This window comes from Mastigoproctus giganteus, chromosome 9 (assembly GCF_048544385.1).
Source record: "Mastigoproctus giganteus isolate SK-2022 chromosome 9, ASM4854438v1, whole genome shotgun sequence".
Classification (NCBI taxonomy): Eukaryota; Metazoa; Arthropoda; class Arachnida; order Uropygi; family Thelyphonidae; genus Mastigoproctus; species Mastigoproctus giganteus.
Genome location: NC_143583.1, coordinates 198,932,693 through 198,955,467, shown reverse-complemented (window position 1 = coordinate 198,955,467; position 22,775 = coordinate 198,932,693). Strand labels below are relative to the sequence as shown.

Here is a 22,775-nt window from a genome sequence, read left to right as displayed (position 1 = left end):
CATCAGTTTCCAAAATAGGCTCGTTTCGTCTACATTAAATATTTGCTGATCATCCTGAATGATTTTTTGCAATTCTGCAGGAAATTTGGCTACAGCATTTTCATTAGCATCATCAGCTTCCCCTGTTACTTTAACATTATGCAGTCCTGCTCGATTTTTGAAACATTCAAACCACCCTGAACTAGCAACAAACTTTTCAGTCTCCCCTTGATATTTTGTTCCTGTAAGTTTAGTAAAAATGTTAATATCTTTGTTCTGAATATTGTCCTGGGATAATGGAATTCTTTTTTGATTACAATCTACTATCCAAATTGATAAAAGATTTTCCATTTCAAACATTATTGGAGTTCTGTTTCTGGTATTTTGTAAAACAAAAGAAGTTGATGAAACTTTACCTTTCTCTTTATATTCGTTCTTACTACTCAAGATACATAGTTCATATAGTAGACTCACTGTATCCTAGATCTCCTACGATTTTCGCATGTTTTGCACCACTCATGTTTTTTAATAACTTCAAGTTTTTCAGCTAAAGTAATAACTTTTCATTTTTTTTTATTGCAATCATGTTGGCTTTCACTTTTTCTTTTATCCGTAATTAACAGGGGTAGAAAATTAGAATTTTTAAATGCATCTGCACATGACTTTATTAGCAGGAGACAAACAAGTAACCCATCTGTTTCCAATGGTTGATGGAACACACTGCGGCGGGCAGTGGGCAAATGTTTGTTTATTGGCTGTCAGACTCTTAGCATGCGATTTGAATATTTTTCAACTATCACGTAAAAAAAGATCGCGTTAACTGGAAATTTTCATTGCATAAAGTAAAAAGTGGTATAATTTTTTCAAATAGCAGTAACTGAAAAATTCATTAATTGAACTTGCGTTATGCGAGGCCTGGCTGTAATTGCAATAGGGTGATAACTGATTGTGATAGATTTTTCACCCCCTTTTTTTTTAAGTGGGGGCTGGCTAGATAGCAAATTTCCCAGCAGAAGCAGTTAATTTTGTACTAGTGGAATAAGAAAGTGCAAAAAAGTGACACAGTGTAAGCTCAAGATCACAGCAGGTTTTTAGAACAAGTGGAGAAATGCCATCAGGATCTAGATCTTTCTTAGTATCACGATTGTTTAGACTTAACGTTGGTTTAGCAGTAATATCAACACATGAGTCAACAGTTAATTGGATGCTAGTAAGTTGCCTTTGTCTTTGGTTGAGGTTGCAATACAATCATCAGGTTTTAACAGAAGTGAGAGGTAAAGATGGACAGAACTGGTGCATAATAGCTTTGGCAAGTGACAATGCTTGACTAACATTTGCACAAGAAGCACATTTTTTCTCTTAGCCTGTTCAAAATTAAGAATGGATTGATTAATAACTGTTTTACAATTGCTGCCAGCTTTATTGCAGGTAGAAATTGACGCTGAAGATTTTGTATGCAAGCCAATTGTGCAACATTCTTATCTTGAACACTTTTAGTGCATTTATTGGAAAACCAAGTTATAAGTAAAAGATGAGGGTTTTAAGCTTTGTTTGACAATATCTGAATCAATATTGCAATAAGAAGATTTAAAACAGTAATCCAAACAAGTAAAAAGGAACAAGAATAATAGAAATCTTGCATATCATCCCACATCATATTCTTGTAAACGTCATATTCTTGTAATGCTGGACAGCACGAGCTGAGAATGGCCATAAGAGAGCTCCATTGGAGAAGAAACCATCACCATGTTGTGATCTCAAGTAGTTAACTATATAATATCTGTGCAGATACACCAGAGTTTACCCATAAATTTAAACTACATATGCCGACCGGGCTAGCCGAGTGGGTAAAGTACCTGCCCGGCAACCCAAAGGTCGCGGGTTCGATTCCCGCCTCGGGCTGGATCAAAGTACTGCAAAAACCTTGGGAGGTGCAATATGGCCACAGAAGCCGATGCGCCAACAACTACCAAATCAAAAAAAAAAAAAAAAAAAAAAAAAAAAAAACTACATATGTAGTGTAAAACGCATCATTTTAATTGTCTCTCATATTATAGCCTCCTTCACAACGAGATACCAGGTATTGCACTACTTTGAATAAGTAACGCTTCTCTAATAGAGAGAAGACTACTGTTGTTTATTCTCAGTGGATACCACCACCCAGATGGCACTGGTTCAAAGCTGTTGGCTTATCATCTGTGGGTGGGCAGGTACCCTGGTAATGCAACATGCCATCGCAGTTGCGAAGTAATTCCACAATATGAGAGATGCCAAATGGTGTACAGATGAAATGTACAAGGAATAATTATATATGGGTTTTGAGTAATTAACTATATAATATTGGTGTATATATACCATAGTTTATCCATAAATTTAAACTATGTATGTAGTGTAAAATTTACACTATATACATAGTATAAATTTATGGGTAAACTATGGTGTATCTGCGCCGATATTATAATTACTCAAAAGCCATATATATAATTATGCCTTTTGCATTTCATCTTCAAATACATTTGATCAAGAGTAGTATAGAGTCACTAACATTGACTGTGTACTTTGAAAGGTTGTTTGTGAGAAAACAATCAAGAGTGGTGTGTGTGTGGTTAGAATTATCCAGTCTAAATGAAAACAGCCTGAGTGAGATTATTGATAATTGCAAAAGCCTCAGCATCTGGTCCAGGTGGAGTTGTGAACATTAAAATCAACAAAGAAATTACCTCATTGTTAGAAAAGTTAGATTTGCAATTCAAGGAAAGGAAATCAAAGAGTTTGGCAAATAGGTGGAACAGTAGTAGCAACAGTTGAATTTCACATTACAAGAATGCAAAATGGGATGACCAAGATTTCTTTTCCTTAATCAGATTACTGTTTCAAAACTTCTGATGTCAATATTTGCTCAGATCGTGTCGGTGAAATTATTCTTGTAGGAATGGAATCCTTTATCCCACACTCCACTTTAAAATCTCATCCTTTATCTTAACCTTTGTTTTCCAATAAATGTGCCAAGGCTGTTCAAGAGAAAAATGTTGCATATTGTAATTGGCTTGTTTCCAATGTTTCAGTTTCATTTTCTGCCTACACCAAAGCTCGCAACAATTGTGAAGCCCAAACTAGATTTTGAACAGGCTAAGAGTAGAAAACTTGCTTCTTGCCCTAATGGTAGCCGAGCACTCTGGTGTCTTGTCAAAGCTATTGGCCGCAACCTTTGACCATCTGTGCTCCCACCTCTGTCAAAACCAGATGGTTCTGTTGTCACTTCAGCCAAGGATAAAGCTGACCTGCTAGCATCCCATTTTTCTTCCAACTCATGTGTTAATGATCTTGGTAAAACACCTCCCACCATTCCCAACACACTCCATTCAATGCCTCCTGGGGTCTTCCATTAAAAGCATGTCAGAAGGATTTTGACAAATCTTGATACTAAGAAAGCTCCAGGTCTTGATGGCATTTCTCCACTTTTTCTCAAAACCTGTGCTCCTGAACTTACTCCTATTCTTTGCCACTTTTTTCACTTTCTTATTCCAAAGGTGTTTTTTCTTCTGCTTGGAAATTTGCTCATATCCAGCCAATTCCTAAAAAGGGTGAGTGCAATGAGTTATCGTCCCATTGCAATTACTTCTACTCTTTCCAAAGTAATGGAGAAATCAATTAACTGCCAACTCTTTATCTGAAGATCTTTCATCTGATCAACGATCGCCAGTATAGATTCTGTCAGTGTCATTCCACTGGTGATATTCTGGCTTATGTTGCCCATTTATGGACAAATTCAATGGAAAATTTCGGTGAAACACAAGCAGTTGCTCTTGACATCCCAAAGGCTTGGGATCGTTTTGGGGATAAAGGTCTTCCAAACAAGCTGCCATCTTATGGTTTGCCAACTGTTTTTTGTAATTGGTTATCCAATTTTCTCTCACTGATCGCTCACTAAGGGTGATGGTAGATGGCTCTCTGTCTTCTAACTTCTCCACTAATGCTAGTGTCCCCCAAGGTTCAATTATTTCCCCCCACTCTTTTCCTTTTGTATATTAATGACCTTCTTCATTGAGTGGAAATCCTATCCATAGCTTTGCTAATGATAGCACATTGCATTCCACTTTTCATTTTGAGAAACCTTGCCCTGCTCAATCAGCTTCAACTTCTCGAATATCCGCTACCAATTCCTTAAATGCCGATCTCCAGATAATTCTCCAGTGGGGCAAAGACAACTTAGTTGATTTAAATCCTTCTAAAACTCAGTCTTGTCTTATATCTTGAAAAAAGGATTCTTCTGCTCCTATGCCTATCTTTGGTGACACTCCGATTTCTAGGCAAGTTGATATATCTCTTTTGGGAATTACCCTGACTTCTAATCTCTCTTGGCACAAGCACATTACAAATATTGCTTCCTCTGCATATAAGAAAACTTGGTTTTCTCTTTTGCTCTCTGTGTTACTTTTCTTCCAAATTGCAAATCCGTCCTATCATGGAATATTGTTCCCAAATCTGGGGCAGTGCAACCAAAACCTCTCTCGTGCTTCTAAATTCCATTCAGAAGAGGGCAGTTAGGTTAATTAATGACTCATCTCTAACTGAGTCTCCACTCGCTGTTTCATAGACATACTGTTTCTGCTGCATGCCTTTTCTACAGATACTTCCATGGGCACTGTTCTTCTGAATTGGCTTCTATAATTCCCGCTCTCTCTTTCAAAACAGTCTGAACACGTGCCGCCACCAGCCAACATCCATTTACTGTCCAACTTCAAACTCACAGAATCAACTTTTCATCTTCCTCGTTTATTCATTCAACTGCCATCTTCTGGAACAACCTTCCTTCATGTGTATTTCCTGAAAATTACAGTCTATAGAAGTTCAAGTCAAATATCAACAAATATCTTCTCTCATCTTCTCAACCTCCAACCCAAGCATGGTACTAAGTACTATAGGTTCTAATACCTCTCGTTTGGGGTTTTCATAAAAAAGAAAAAAGGTGGTTGTAGCAACAGTTGGATTTTACAAGATGGGGGTAGAGAGATTTTAAGTCAGAGAAGATCAGAAAGAGGAAATTTCAAATCAGGATGTCTTTGACAAGGAATATCAGAGCAGACATAGGTGCTGGTGTACTCCCTTTGAAACAAGAGGAATCATAAAGAAAATAATTAAAGAAACCTATTGATTGAAGCAATTGATAACTGGGATTCTCTTAGAAAAATTAAGTTGGGCTTGGCAGGCTGTAGGTTTAAATGGACATCGTTGAGTTTGGAATGATGATTTATATTTATGAAATGAATGAGGAAGTTTTTGGGAGGTTTATATCTTTTTATACAGAATTTTGTTCTATTATTTTTGACTGTTTGTGATACATTCAGTAGATAAAATGAAAGTAGAGGGGGGGGGACATATGAATTAATGAAATTGAATATGGTGTGTACATAGCAAGAATATATTCAGTTCTTGACATAACATGGTCTCTACAATGCCCTCTTTCCCACACACATTGTATTCTGACTACCTGCTGTCACTTGTTGACAGAATGCATGCAGCAAGATTATATACTAGGTGACCTGGATGCTTACAGACAGTTACCAATAGACTCAGTCCAGTGGACTAGATAGTGGCTGACCTGTGTAAACCATTTTCTGGATCTTCTCATAACCCCAAAAGATCACTCTTACTGCATGATGGAAGAAATTGGGAGTTGCTGCAGCTTTGCCCTGAAGACAAAAACATGATTTTCACCACTTCAAACCTTCAATAAGCAGAGTGGTGGTATTGCACTGTCTGGTAATATAAAGATGTTGCATTCCTCTGTTTGATGTGGGTATTATGCATCAAACGTTGGCTTTGGTTGGTTTATACCTGGTTTACTAACTCTCACCATTTTGAAGGTGCAAGCAGAGGACTTGGTTGTGGCAGAATGGCCAAATTTCACTTCACTAAATTATGGTCCTTCACAAATGGCACCAGAATATCAGTTCTATCAGTGTTTTAGACTCCGAGGTAACAAGCCTTAGGGAGTGATTTGAAGGAAAAGGATAAAAGTAAAGATAATTTATGAAATGCTGGAAATGGGCAGACAGTGGTTATGTTAAAAATGGAAGGTGAAATAATTTAAGATTGAGGATCTTTAAAATTATAGATTGAGAACCAGTATCCAAAAATATCCAGTATTCAGCATGCACAAACCTATTTGACAAAAGAGGTGAAAGCTGCATGTGGGCACAAGATAGACTAAGCTCATGCTACTGCTTGGTAGCATCCAACAGGTATATTTAAATTGAAACCAATTCTAGGCTACCATTCAGAAAACCTGGATTCTTGACAAATTCCTGATGATTTTGGATTCTTGAAGCTAAAGGTATGTTACTAGTCATTTGGAAATATAATTCATATGCCTGGGTTACTGGAACTATTTTTCATTTGGTTTAGCTCCTTTACCTTCATTTTGCTCCAGCAGTTAGACAGTATTGTAAACAGTTATTTAGCATTTAAGGCATTGTTACTTTTGGACAGTGCTACTTTACCTCCACTTTATCTGGATATTAGTTATGTGTATGATTCCAAGTACCTCCTGCAATATTCATCCTGTGGGTTAGGCAGTCATAGTTACCTTGAAGTGGTACTACTTGAGGTCAACTGGGCCAGCTCACAAGGAATGTGGATCCACCTTGGAAGAATTCTGGAAAGGTTGTAATATCTAAAGTGCAGTTATTCAAGCAGTAAACAATATTAGTGACTTTGGCTGAGATAAAGGACTCAGCAGTCCTTTATCTCAGACTCAACAGTGTTTGGTTGCTGAAAGCATTTGTGCCCACCATTGGTTACAAATTTAGAACTCTTTGTGGAGAATCCTGAAGCTGCCACAAAGGAAATTATTCAGCATATGAATCGGTTGGACTTGAAGTCAGCAATGAAGATGGGAATGAACTGATTGCATTCTCATTCATAGAGCCTATGTTCATTAAAGATCTGATTGTCATATAAAAGGAAAATAAGGCAACCATTTGAAGATCAAGATGACAAAAAATCATTAAAATCCTCCCACAAAGGCTTTGAGTGTGAGGAACTTCACAATCAGTGAAGCCTTCACTTCATAAATATTTGAAATTCATAAATATTGCGGAAAATTGTCCCTAAATGGAGAGTTTTCAGCAGTCCACAGAGAAAGATACATGTTGCTATAGACTTCTTCCACAAGAAAAAAATAAGGCATGTATTCTTTCTCTTGACAAATTTTTTAAGAAAGCTGGTGAGATGCCATTAAAGTCAGCAGAACTTTCAATGTAGAAGATTGCATCACAATCCTATGCAAAATCACCATCAAACAAGCTCATTTAATCATTAATATGTGCTTTTCTCTCTCTCTCTCTCTCTCTCTCTCTCTCTCTCTCTCTCTCTCTCTCTCACACACACCAATAAATGCACTAAAAAACACTATCCACTTTATCTCTCCATTTGTCTAATTCTTCTTTAAATTTATTCAAACTGCCTTCCTCCACAACACCAGATGAAAGCTTGTTTCAAAAATCAATCACTCTCTGGCTGGAAGCAAATTTCCATACATCTGTCCTATAGCCATTTTTCGTCAGTTTAAATTTATGATCCTCCCTCCCCCCCCTCGTGTTGTCTGAGGGAAAAAGGATTCCATTAGCATTTAGCATATTCAATCCATTCAAAGCCATAAACATCTCAATTGGAACTTCTCACAAGTGCCTAGTTTCCAGGTGCAATTTGCAGAAATGAACACTTGGTGAGAATACCGTTTTGTTCCCCTCACTAATCTTATTGCCCTTCTCTATACCCATTCCAACAGATCCACATTTTTCCTAAACTGAAGCTTCCAAACCTGTATGCAGTACTCAAGATGTACCTTAACTACTGCTTTATACAACAGGATAATTAACTTTATCTTTGCTAGCAAAATTCCTATCATTGACAGAACACTGTGAGCTAATCTAGCTACCTGTCTGTACCACTCAGAGAATTTCATATCTGATTGCACAGTTACCTCCCAGGTCTTCTTCATTCTCTACTATCCTGTGTGTGGTACCACACAGTTGGTACATTAATGTGGGATTACTGCTCCCCCCCCATACAAAATACCTTGCATTTGTCAGTATTGCCGCTCTTCTCAGCCTATATACCTAAGTTGTCTAGCTCTTGTTGCATACCCTGATTACTGTGATTGACCTTGCCAACCTTCATGACATCTGAAAACTTAAACGTTAAGCCTTCATCAGTAACATTAATAAATATAACAAATTAACAATTGGCCCAACACTGAACCCTGGGTGGTGACTCCACTAATAACATTAGTCCAAGAAGAGGAATGCCCATTGATACCCCTTTATCCATAGCAGTAACACTGCCCCATTTTGTATAGCAGTATTTCATGTGGAACACTATCAAAAACCTTGCTGAAATCTAACTATATACAGTCAAAATTTTTGTTTGCATCCAGTTCCTTTGTTGCCACATTGTAGTAGCTAATCAGATTGGTCTGGTAAGTTCTTCCCTTAACGAATCTGTGTTGTGATTGCTGTATATATGCTTTACCTCTTTGATGATTGACGCCATCATTTTTCCTGTAACAGAAGTCAGGGTTACAGGCTTCTAATTACTTACTTCTCCTTTTGATACCCTTTGTGAATAAGGGAGACTTTTACACATCTCCAATCCATGAGGATCTCCCCTGAAACTGAGGATGGTCTCATAATTATGTCTGAAGTCTTACTTGTTTTGCTGCTTCTTCCACTTTACTGTCAGTTATCACAATCATTTAGCTCCCAGTTGATATACTTCCCATGAGCTCATTCCTAAACACCTATTCGCATGTCAATGTTAGAACGAGAAAGGAAATATTTTACAAACAAACTGTTTTTACCACTTAGTCTCCTAGTGCCACAACTCCTGCCTCTCTGTAGCAGGATTGGTAACCCAGGAAGAGAAGTTCTGATTCCTGGGGCTGAAAGGAATAACTTACGGAAAACATAAACAACCAGGTCTGTGGGCTCTCGACTGCCAAAAGAAAGCTGCAACTCCACCCCCATTCCCACACTTTATTATGCATTCTCGAATGGAACAACTAGTTAGAAAATGGTTCGATATCTAAAATCAGGAGATTTGCTAAGTAAAACTACAAATGCAAGGCACTCAGAACAGTTACTCCAGCTGACCACTTTTGGAGGAATCTCAGTTAAGGGTCTTCCCCCTCCCCCCCATGTCTGTGTTTATGAAATTAATCAAGAGCTGCAGGATCAAAGTGTTAGTTCAGACCAAAAGAATCCTAACCAAATGAAGCTTCTAACAGAAAGTATGGATACCAATGACAGTGCAGATCAAGATGATACAATTCTGGAAATACACCCTGAGGATGACATGGACATGCATCCTATTTTTCCCAAAAAAGAAAGCAAGATTTGATTAGCACAAACAGATCACTTCTCGGAAACAAGCTGAAGTAAATCCTAAAACTAAATAATATAGTGAAATTGCCATGGTTTCTGCAGTCATGGATGACATCCATGACCTCCTTGATCAGCATCACCCTACATGTGACCTCAGGAAGAAAACCTGACTTTAAAGATAGACTTAAAATAAAAGGCTACATCACTTATAGAAAAGTTCACCCTACTATCTCAAATGGCAATCATAGAAGAGTAGCAGTCCTCATCGATTCTAGGTGACATCTTCCTGAACAAACACCTTTGCAAGCAATAGTAGTATGCATACTACTATTGCTTGCAAAGCAATAGTAATATGCATCATGACCCACACATTAACATTAGTCTCTCTCTCTATATCTTTCTCCAAATAGCCACTGTTTATGAGGACCTTGGAGACATGTTAAGGTATACCATCCCCGTAGAGCAGCGGTTCCCAATGGTGGTTCGCACTAAAAATTTTGTAATGGCATCTGCTTAGATTTACATAGGTATATATTACTGTAAACTACAAAATATAACTAATAAAAAAGTAAAATAAAATAAAAAGTAAAGAATTTCCAGAGAAAGAAACCACAATTCCTTATAATTAGTTTACTATCTTACAGTATATCATGTTAAATTAATTTTTTTCCATACTAAATTTTTTTCATTCTCAAGGATCATTGTTATGTACAGGTACTTTTTTTTTTAGAACCATAGTACTTAGTGCATGGGCGTTGACGGTTGAAAAGATAAAGAAGATATTGTTGACATTAGACTTGAACTTCTGTAGATTGCAATTTTCAGGAAATATGCATGAAGAAAGGTTCTTCCAGAAAACATAAGTTGAATGATTAAATGAGGAAAAAGAAAAGTTGGTTCTATAACCGAGTTTTTTAGATGCAGAGGAAGCAATATTTGTAATGTGATTTATGCCAAGAGAGATTAGAGGTCAGGGTAATCCCCAAGATCTTGCCTAGAAATCAGTGTCATAGAAGATGACAAATAATCAGAAGAATCCTTTTTTTCAAGATATAAGACAGGACTGAGTTTTAGAAGGATTGAAATTAAGTTATCTTTTCCCCACTGGAGAATTACGTGGAGATCAGCATTTATGGATTTGGCAGCGGATACTCGAGAAGTTGAAGCTGTTTGAGCAGGGCAAGGTTTCTCAAACTGGATGGTGGTATGCAGTGTGCTATCGTCAGCAAAATTATGGATAAGATTTCCGGTCAATGGAAGAAGGTCATTAATATACAAGAGGAAAAGAGTGGGGAGAGAACCTGAACCTTGGGAGACGCCAGCATTGGTGGAGAAGTTAAAAGACAGAGAGCCATCTATCATCGCCCTCAGTGAGCGGTCAGAGAGAAAACTGGAAAACAGTTGGCAAACCATAAGATGACAGCTTGTTTGGAAGACCTTTATCCCAAAAACAATCCCAAGCTTTTGAGATGTCAAGAGCAACTGATTGTGTTTCACCGAAATTTTCCATTGAATTTGTCCATAAATGGGTAACATAAGCTAGAATATCACCAGTGGAACAACACTGACAGAATCTATACTGGCGATCGTTGATCAGACGAAAGATTTCCAGATAGTTTAAGAGTTGGCAGTTAATTGATTTCTCCATTACTTTGGAAAGAGTAGAAGTGATCACAATGGGACAATAACTGGATGGGAGGGATTTATCACCCTTTTTAGGAACTGGTGGCTGGATATGAGAAAATTCCCAAGCAGAAGGGAAAACACCTTTGGAATAAGAGAGCGAAACAAGACGACACAAAACATGAGTAAGTTCAGGGGCATAGGCTTTGAGAACAAGTGGAGAAATACCATCAGGACCTGTAGCTTTCTTAGCATCAGATTTATCAAATCCTTCTGACATCCTTTTGACGGAAGACCACAGGAGGCATTGAATGGAGTGTACTAGGAATTGTTTGAGGTGATTTACCAAGATCATCAATACATGAGTTGGAAGAAAAATAGGATGCTAGCAGGCAGGGCCGGTCCAAGGTATATTTGTACCCCGAGCGAGGAGGCATTCTTGCGTCCCCTTCCAGATAGAAAAAATTTAAGAAGGCATTTTTATTGAGTTAATATTTTTATTTTTGCTAGAAAAAAGTTAAAAAGACAATTATAAACACAAAAAATGACAACCAGAATATTTATATGTTTTAATTGTCATATTAAAATATTAACAATAAAAATTTTACAAAAGAGTCAAATTTTTATAAGGACATTTAACAAAATACTAGCAGCAGGTTGCAGTTATGCTTGCCTTTAATTTATATAATAATAGTTTCTATAATTAAATTTCAGCATATGCGCCCTCTCAAACCTTTGACACCCCCAATGTCACGCGCCCCAAGGTGTTAGTGCCTCAGGCGATCACTCAGGATGATGATTCACTCAAATGAAACCTCCACTTCATTTGAGTTTCTGCTCAAATGAAGTGGAAGTTTCAGAAAGCTGACTGGATGTTGTATGCAAATCTTTCCATACTGAATGAACAGACTGTCTTCTCAATCTGCAGACAATGCCGTCACACAATACACAAATGCGATGCTAGTGGCAGCCTAAGCTGCAATTCCACAATCTAGGCACTGTTTTCTTTCTGATGGAATAATAAATACAGCCAAAAGAGAAACATAGGACGTGGAATCTCTTCCAGAAATATCCCACTGCTGATAATCTTATTAATTACATAAAAGCTAGAGCAAAAGCCTGATACATTCGACACAGAAGCAAAATAAGAATCTTGAATGTGATTTGCTTCTGTGATCAATAAAAATACAGATGAACAAGTAATAAGGAATAAAATGAGACAACTTAATGGCAAATCCTTAGCCATACCAACTCCAGTAATACATTGCCATGGGCAAGACTTAACAACTGTGGATGAATTGCAAATGCCCTAGGTGAAACCTTTGCGCATTCATCAGCTACATCTTCATTTCAACTGCCTTTCCAAAAATCCAAATGCCTGGCTGAAAAATATAAACCAATTTTATGCTTGCTGTATGGAAAATGCTGAGTGGTACTCAGCATTTTCCATAGAGTCAGCTATTCGCTATAGATGAATTACAAACTGGCCTGGGAGATCAACAAAATGTGCTACAGATCCAGATGGAATACACTATGAAATGATTCTAAAACTCAGTGAGAAATCTTTACACACGTTCTCCTATTTCATGGGTTGCTGACCATTGCACCCCATCTACATTAATACTGAGCTCTGATTAGATCTAAACTAGACTACAGTGCCCCAGTATATAGCTCAGGGAGACCAAGTGCTGTTGATCCAGTTCATCATAATCTCTACATATTGCTTTGGTAGCTTATAGAACATTGCCCATACAAAGTTTATATGCAGAGGCAAAAAAACCTCTGCTTCATCTCTTTAGACAAAATGTTGTTGGCAAACTTTACTGCAAAAATCCAAAGGCATCAAAATCATCCAATCTGGCAGTATCTTTTCCATTCACGGTGGGATTGTCTATACAAAAACAAACCTAAGAAGAATAAACCAGTCAGCATACAATTGCAGGATATAATACAATTGTGGGAACTGAATCGAAGTAAAGTTTTATGAGAGCATACAATAACAACACCTCCATGACAGATGTGTCCATTATGCTGTGATGACTATTATTGGTAATTTGAGTTTTCCCACTGCTGATAAGATTATCAGCAGTGGGAAGTTTCATTGAAAAACAAATCCTTGCCTGCTTACCTGTAATACAGATGCATACAGTCCACTCTCTATACTACCCACAATATGAATGGACATACAAAGATGGTTCTAAAATGGATATTCGTGTAGGTGCTGCAATATCTTTCCCAAGTAGTGTGTCAAGCACTCTCCACTGATTTCAGCAGCTGTACTGCTGAACTCTACTATTTTGATTAAAATGAATCATATAGACAAATTCTCTTTCCAAAAATGTTTCATATACACAAATTCACCTAAGTGTAATACAAGTCTTACTGGATAACTGCAGTCTTAGCCTCCCATTCCAACACAAAATTCAAACCAAGTTGACTGAACTCAGTAAAAAAAACACAAGAAGTAGTCTTTTGCTGGATTCCAGGACATGTGGGCATCCCAGGCAGTGAATGTGCTGATCAAGAGGCAACAAACTTAGATACCTCATCCTATCAGATCGATCTCATATTTTGACTACACCTGCCATAAAACGAACATGTAAACACAATGGTTACACACTTTGCAGAACCATCTGAATGTTACAAATCAAACCCAATTTAAAGCCATAGAAGTCAAGTAACTGAATGAACAGACTCGAGGAAATTGTTCATGCAAGAATATGTATTTGAAACACCTGTTTTACACATCTGTGCTTATTTACAAAAGATGAACCTCCACAATGTCCCAACGGTCAACCCTACTTAACATCAAGCATTTTTTCATAGAACTTACCTTTTAACAAACAGCCCAACAAAGTCTTTAATCTCAACAGAAATAGGCAGGACCTGCTGACCTCAACATACCTGATATGAGAAGATGCAACTCATGACAAAGTGTTTACGTTTCTAAAAATACTAGATCTGTTTAATAGAATATAGTCATTACTAACAGCTAATGATTATATTATATTTTCAATATCATTTGTTAGGCACAGTAAGGCCTAAGCTGCCAATACACCTGAAACTCTCCAAATAACAAAAGAAACAAAATATTTATTCAGTTTGTTAGCAACAGAACAGCATCATCATCAATAGTTGTACCATTCATATCTAGTGGACCAGTATGGGTCTTCCTTTTTTTGTAACGTTAACATAAAACAAAGAACTATTTGCTAATTTTCTTTACATTCTGAGCCAATGACTTCTCATAATCTATCTTAGCCTTCCTGACCCCCCCCCCCGTGACTTGATTTCAGCCTAGCTTGTATTTACTCTCTTTCTTCTCTGTCACCAATCTTTTCACTTCATCTGTCATCCATTCAGATCTAAACTTTGAACAGTAGCTCTTAATTGGTATGAAAAGCTGAAAAGTTACCTGAATGTTTCCCATTTAGAATTAGCAGTTGATAACATTATCAGCTGGTCCCACTGAAATAAATTTAGAAATCATCTAAGACCATTATAGTCACCTTTATGAAAGCAAAATCCCTTTACCCTTGGCAGTAGTTATATTTTTACATAAATCCCACATCAATACACTATAATCACTGCCACCTAGTGGTTCTTTTTATCTGCAGATTCTTTATTCAAGAAGAGCCAATGCTGATGATCAAATCAATAGTACAGTGGTACCTTGGATTACGAGTAACTTGGTATGCGAGTGTTTTGCAAGACGAGCAAAAATTTTTAATAAATTTTAACTTGATAAACGAGCGAGGTCTTGCAATACGAGTACAGTCAGTCCTCGTATAACACGTGTTTACACTACACGAATTCGATCATACACGATTTATAAATAGGGGAACGATATCTTATATAACACGAACCGAATTCGCTTATGCACAATTAGCCTTTGTGTTTACAAGAAATGACAGTCGAACGCAGAATCACCCCAACCGAACGCAACTCGATAGGAATGAAGAGAAGATTTTGAAAATGTATTTATGGTTTTTTATATCAGTGAAGGGGAAACACATTTCACCATAATAACGTAAAAACCAACAATTCCAGCTAGTATAATCGCAAATGCAATTAGATCGAGTTTACTACCAGTTTATAACAGATTCCACTAGCAGGAACGCAACTGGAAATTGTTTTTATTGTTTTATGGTAGTAACCCCTAGAAATGTGCTTTAGTAAAATGTGAGGTGTTAATAGTGTATCTCTGCCTTTATGGTGTTGTTTATTCAGTTGCTACACGCGCGCAGCTTTGTTTATATGTATCAAGCGTGCCTCCTCATTTTGTAATAGTGCGAGCGATGAATCCGATTTCCGTGAAATCCTCAAAAGGAGGCAAAAGCAAGTGTCATTGGAAAGATTCCTTGTTAAAGTCGCACAAAAAGAAAAAATCAACAGATAGCAGTGATTCCGTTAGAGACAGTGAAAGTCGTCCTACCCAATAATTAATAAATTCGATTGCTTTATGTATATTAAATTTAAATATTAAAAATATAAAAAGGTATGTATTTTGTATTAATCATTTTTACAGTATATGAATATTTTTGAGTTTTGGAACAAATCATCTGGGTTTCCATTATTTCTTATGGGGAAATTCGCTTTGATATACGAGTGCTTTGGATTACGAGCACGTTTCCGGAACGAATTATGCTCGCAAACCAAGGTACCACTGTATTTCTTTCCCTTGTTACATTGCTAATTCTGGTATAGAAAGCAATCATCCAGTAAATCCAGGATGCTTCTGCAACTGTGCAATTAACTGGTCTACAAGTTCTAGTCAATATTTGGAACGTTAAACCCCCCCCCCCATTGTAAGGCATTCTGATTTATTATTATTATTTTTTTTTCCTGTTTTGTAAGTGCTGTACTTTCCATATTAGGGTCCGTAGTCTAACGAAGGACCCTTATAATGTCCCTTGGTTGTCTGTCTGTCCGTCTGTCACAGCATTGTATCTCTGGAACCACTCAACCTATTGACTTCAAATTTTGCATGGGTTTGTACATCATGTGGGCCAACATAATGCCATATTGATCATTGTTGACAAAAATTTGTCTGAGAAATGGGGGGTAAATGTGAGGAGGGCACAAAAAATGTTGGCAACTATAGCTTATATACACCATTGGAAAGAGCTCAACAAGTAGGTTTAAAATATATTTTTAAAATTAAAAATGGTGGTGCCAGACAGGAAAATGTGAGTAATTTTCATGTGTCCCCCCCCTCTATTTCCGTCGCTGGTGGAGGTAAAAATTTAAAAATCACATTAGCTATGCATTATTTGATGCTTATCAATGGAAAACTATTCTGATTGAAATCTATCATTTACTTTTTGTGTTAAAATTAAAAAAACAATTTTTTATTGCAGATCGATAGCGTGCTTCTTTGTACTAAGTAACTCTCCTTTTGGTGACAAAGGTTGCTAAATAGTTAGTTAATAATTCTATAAAGGTCATTTTTAAATTTTGCGATGAGAAGTATTTTTTAACAATTTTCAAACCTGGAACTGTCCCGGCAAGGAGGTACTCAGAGAGCCAGTGTTGAGGCGCCTGCACAGCCCTCACCTGCCAGTCGCTTCTCCCCCAAGACTTTAATTGTTCTCCAGGAAGAAGTCGGAGTCTCTTCTCCCACCCCTGTCATTCACAACAACTGGAAAAACTCAAATAGACAACGTTTTCGTTAGTTCTTCAGTTTTAGGCCAAGCTGGGGTATAAAAAATTTTTTTCAGTTACCATAAAGCTCTCTATTTGAGATACTACACTAACGACCATTCGTGACTATAAACCCTTCATCCCGAGTGCCCAGCACTCAGTAGTTAACCAGTTTATTCCGATTCCTCATCCCCTACATCTGTGTAAACACCATGTTTTTGATATTTCTATACATTTACAATACATTGTACACACATTTCCCTTGTTACCTAGCTAATTCTGATATAGAAAGCAATCATCCAGTAAATCCAGAAAGCTTCTGCAACTGTGCAATTAACCAGTCTACAAGCTCTAGTCAATATTTGGAAAGTTAAATCCTTCTTCCCCTACTATAAGGCATTCTGATTTATTTTTTTCTGTTTTGTAGGTGCTGTACTTTCCATATTCAAATTCCTCATCCCCTACATCTGAGTAAACACCATATTTTTGATATTTCTGCACATTTACAAAACAGTGTATACATTTCATGACTTAACTAATACTTCGAATTTCTCGGATTGACGCTGTACTCCTAATATTAGTGGAACAAGTGCACCTTTGCTTATTCCAGGTAAGTACAATGTAGGAGATTACAATGCCTTCTACCAACTGGCCTTGTAATCCCCCACACTGTATTTTCCTGGATGTGTGTGTGTCCCAATAGAAGCATTGCAAGAATCAATTTTTTCACTTCTGGCAATGGCTGCTATAAAACTACTAGTCTGTGTATTTCTCCCCTCCCCCACACACATACCTCCCAAGTTGGTAGTTTTCTAATCAACTTATATTCTTGCACCTGTTCTATTTAAATGTATCCCATCCCTGTTAACAAGCACAGGCCAAGTTGTGAAAAATTCTATCCGATGAGGCCTTGCACAGTTTCTCAAGGGATGAACTGATTGACAAAGCTCTCATCATGTACTCCCTCCAATCACGTCTAATATTAATTATGCTCCTGTGAAACTACATAAAGGAATGTGCAATATCAATACAATTAACACTAGCAGGAATTTGGTCTTTCTCCAACTCTCATTTTTAAGTAATTTTAGAGGCTGTGTAAGAAAGAATTTCACCTACTTTATCAAATATATACAAATTTTTAACCAAAAAGATAAAATAATTTTAAGTAATAAAACATCTGCTTAACAGAAGTCAAATTATGGCACCCACTCAGTTGATGTCATAAGGATAAAAAAAAATAATAAATAAATTTTTGCTATATTATGGATTTTGTAATAATGTTTCATTCTCTGAGAATGGACGTTTCGGGAACACTTGTCTGAAAGCCAAAGATTGCTTGTATGTACAGCAGGCCCCTGTTATAATGCCGTTCACTTTACGCTGATTCGCTATAATGCTGTTCTTATATTATAACCCGTATCTGACTATAACGGCCTTTTACAGATTGCATTTGGCATATTTAACGAAATCGTTTCATTTGATGGAGTCGATAGCTTGAAAATGAATAGCAAAACAGCATTAAAACGTTTCCCACACCAACTTGTGAAATTTTCTCGCACGCTAATTTAATCGCAGTACAGTGACTTGTTACTTAGTTCCGAGATCAACATTTTAAAAAATGATCAGGTATATTGCTTGTAATATTTGCATTATTTGCATTTATCTGAAGTCTAGTCATCACTCAGTACAGTATTAGACATTATGCATAACAGACAGTTTACTTGAACATTGTATCGTAATTAATGCAATCAACACAGTTACATTTTCGAAGAGTTAATAATGGCCGATAAGAATGAAAAAGCAACAACGTCTGGGCGCAGTACAAAGACTATAAATGTAAGAAAAAGACTGAATTTGAAAATTAAATTAGACATTTTGAAGCGAATTGATTCTGGTCAACAACAAGCAGATGTGTGCCATAATTTAGGACTTGCAAGTTTAACTGTAAGAACAGTTATAAAAAAAATAAAGAATTAATTTTAGCAGCGGGAAAGAGAGCTGTTCCACTGCAAGCAACTAGGGCTAGGCCAGCTATTAGGATTGAAATGGAAAGACTTTTAACTAATTTTATTGAAGATAATAGCCAGTGCAGAATTCAGTTAAGTTAAATATTATTAAAAAAAAAAAAGAGAGAGATTAGCCAATATGATGATTTGAAGAAAACTCACCTAAAAAAAAAAAAAAAACTGGTAAGGGCTGGTTGAATAGATTTAAAATCCAGGGAGAAGCCGCAAGTGCAGATCAAGAAGCCGAAACTTTCAAAAAAGAACTTGTTAAAATTATTGAAGAGGGGTATTATGTGTTATACTTCTCAACGAGTTTTTAACATAGATGAAGCAGGACTTTTGTGGAAACGAATGCCTAAAAGAAGTTTCATATTGAAAGAATCAAAAAAACATGCCAGGTTTCAAAGCAACGAAGGATCGGGTGACTTTATTGTTGGGTGTTAACGCTGCAGGGGATTTAAAATTAATACCCCTTTTAGTTTATTTGGAAGAGGGCCAAAGTTCAACCCAAAATCGACACATTTTTCATGATTAAATTCATCAATTAAATTAAATCAATTTAGATCAATTAAATTCATGATTTTAATTGGAATTTTAAGTTTAATTTTGATATGTAAGTAGTTACCACATAATTATATACATATGTAATGCAGAATATTTTATATGTACAAATATTTGAATATTAAATATTTTGTCCGACATTTGTGCATCTTTTCACTACCGTTTATTATTGATTAGGAAATATCCTATGGCACCGACCGCAACTTACAAATTCATATGTTACCTTATGGGAATGCGGTGCTTGCTTAGCGTGGATTCACTTAGTGCTCTGTTTTTCTGGAACGAATTATCAGCGTTAAGCGGGGGGTCATCTGTATTCTAAATTTGGCATCCATTGTTTTGATATAAAATGATCCAGATTCCAAATCTACTCTGGATTCTCCAAGGATTGATGAAAAAGTTCTGTGGGCAGAGTATAAAAGACATAGGTACAAAATTTAATATTTTTTTATTTTTCAATGTATTCATCTCCAAGTTCAATACACTTACTGTATTTAATTTACAGAGAGTTTAATACTTCAATTCCCCCACCCCTTCTTCCAGTTTGGGCATAAACTACACTTCTGTCCACAGCTGCTTTTAGCTCTTCATTTTTAAAATCAGTTCCACATGACAAGACTTGAGGTTTCTGAACAAATAAATCACTTGAGAGCCAGATCTTACTTTAGTGAAGTGGGGAGGGGTTAATTGTTCAAATCCACATTTGTGAATTTTAGTCTGTGCAACCTGGGTTTTGTAGACTGGTGGTGCATAGTAATGTAGAAGCAAAACCCAGGATCCAACTTTCATATCTTTTTTTTTTCTTGACATGAAATTAACTAAAAGTCCTTTTGTGTCCCAGAAAATTGAGGCCAACACTTTTTCAGCTGATGGCTGGGTTCGAAACTTTTTTGGGAGTTGGAGATTTCTTGTTCTTCCATCACATGCTTTTTAATTTGGATTCAGGATCATAAAAATATAGGCGAGTTTCATCGCCAGTCACTAAATCGAATAACAATCTGTCTGGATTAGCAGGAATTCATTTTAAATTCTCATTTGATGACTCCACTTTGTTTCTGGAAAGGTTTCTGGGAATCCATCTTGCACAAACTTTGGACATTCCCAAATGTTCATGTATTGTTAAAATGTTTCCATGGGAAATGTCAGTTACTTTTTCAAATTCACACTTTAATTTATCTGTTTTCTAATTTCCTCCTTCCTTCAATGATGGCATTGGTTTCAGAATTATTTGCTTCAGATGACTAAACAGACCCTGGATCATCCTCATCTGGCTCCCATCCTCTTTTGAGCTCTGCCAATCACCTTGCAGAGTAGACAACTGGGTGATACTTCTGCAAACACAGTAGTCATTCTTTCATGGATTTATTTAGAATTTTTGCCCTGTTTACTCAATTTTTGATTACTAAATGATACTTGATTTGCTGGATAGTCATTCTTTTTCTGTCTGCCAACAAAAAAATTAAATATTAGAAATTTCCACAGACATTAACGTACAATTTTTTTTTTTTTTTTTTTCCCTTTCTGAAAACTTAAGTCTTATTTTATAAGACATTAAATTATCAGAATAATCTATTCTGTAATTTATTAATACATTTTATATACCCTGAACTTTTTTCTCAGAATATACACTAAATGCTGTCGTGATGGAAAGGTTTCACTTGATCCACTGTCTGAGACACCTACTCTATTGTGAAAGCTTGTCTATAAATCTTCTTGGCATAGGATTTTTTAAGTTAGCTTTACAGACATGTTGGTTTGCATGTCCATATGGCTATTCTTTTATGTTATAATAGCTATGGAAGTTGCATTGAGGCATTAACAGCCATTTTAGCATTGGTGTTTTTAAGAATACGTAGGAAATTTTTGCATGTAAATTGTGAAGCCATTATAGAAAGTAATGCATGCAGTATATTCATCTAACAGTTCAAGCTTGGATTTGTTCCATTGAGGTTATATTCTTATTGTGTTTACAGGATGTTTGGCATGGTCATTGAGAAGGTTATCATACCAGATGTGCAAAAAGTATCAGGAAATCTAGAGAGAAAGATCTGTGCTGTTGGTATCACTAAGTTATTAACAGAAGGCTCACCATTGATTGATGGTGATTATTCCCATTTTTGGTGAGTAGTAGATTTATTTAGAAATGCAACTAAACTTTAACTAGTGGATTATTCCCAGTTCTGGTTTATTGTTAATGGCATCCTTTTACCATTATACAGATCACATTTTAATATTATTCACAAATTATTCATGATGGTGCATTAAGCATGCACCATCATGAATAATTTGTGAAATCAAGTTATATTTTCAAAGTTATTGGATTAAAACTGGACAAAAATTTGCAGTAAGTGGTATAAATTTTTTTTTTAAAGATAAATACAAATCCAAAATTTTCAAGGTTTTTTTTTTTTTTTTTTTTTGTTTTGGCAATAACACATACTATATTACCCAAAAGAAAAAAAAAGAAAAAAAAAAAAATTCTACATTGATGGCTTTTGTATTTGTAATAGCTTAAGACATACAATGGTGGAAGCATTTACTGCATTACTGTCATGTCTTTCATTTGTGAACTTTCTGAATTTGTGTAGGTTCCAGGAATTTCTGAAAGTAGTGGGGTTTTTTTTTTTGAAATTTTATGTTTTCACATTATATTTGATAATACCTTCTAATGAGGTCTTATAATGTTACAGAAAATATGGAGGTGCAAGAATAAAAACAGAATACAAACAGAAAACAGAACAAATACAGAATTAATGAAATTGAACAGGGAGGGAAAGGAGTAGTGATGGGTTTAGAAAAATGTGCTATTTTTGATTGATATGGATGGAATAATCAAGGTGATTGCAGTCATACGTGCTGGCAGATTCTATATTTATATCACAGACTTAACGGTAGTGGAAGTATTTATTGCATCACTGTCTTTTTTTTTTTTTTTTTTTTAACTACAATTTTTGTAAATGTTTGTTTACTAATTAAACCTTTGGAAAAATGTTTTGTTGTGCTTTTTCCCATAGGTTAGGAAAGGTCCACAAATGCATTTTTTTCAAATGCATTCGATCGGGGCTATTTTACAAAGGAAGTTAGCTGTCCTTTCCTGTAACTGATATAGCACTGTCATGTCAATGAATTCTGACCATTGACCCAAGAAGATACCCAGCTATTAAAAATAAATAAATAAGCAAAATTGAAGGGAGAATGAAAAGCAAAGGGGGAAATTGCTGTTCCATAAGATTAGCAGGCATCCTCCAGTTTCTGAGGATAGTCTGACATTGACTACCTGTTCCTGATTTTTAGAAGCTGGGGGACTTACTAAAACTGCAAACCATTATGTACTTGACAATACTCTTTTTGCCAGCATTCTGCAGATTGCATAATTATTTCTCTCAAAATGATCAGTGATAATACAGTCCCTTACAACTACTATAGTTGCATTAGTGTGAACATGAGTGGTGCAAGTAGGGTATATTAGATGTGGTCGAGTCCATGTTTGCAATATTGAGCTAAAGAAGCAACATTCAGAATAGCTGAATTTATTTTAAGAACATCACTATAACTTTTATTATCTTAATCAATTATA

At 36.1% G+C, this 22,775-nt stretch overlaps 1 protein-coding gene across 2 annotated transcripts in view; it reads left to right on the top strand.

Annotated features, from left to right (window-relative positions):
* Cse1 (chromosome segregation 1) overlaps nt 1-22,775 on the top strand; it is a 441,978-nt gene that overhangs the window by 376,509 nt on the left and 42,694 nt on the right. For both annotated transcript variants that reach the window (XM_090381796.1, XM_090381797.1), the window contains exon 24: nt 21,172-21,318. In XM_090381796.1, coding sequence (XP_090237922.1) covers nt 21,172-21,318 — 147 coding nt within the window. The remainder of the gene's footprint in view (nt 1-21,171; nt 21,319-22,775) is intronic.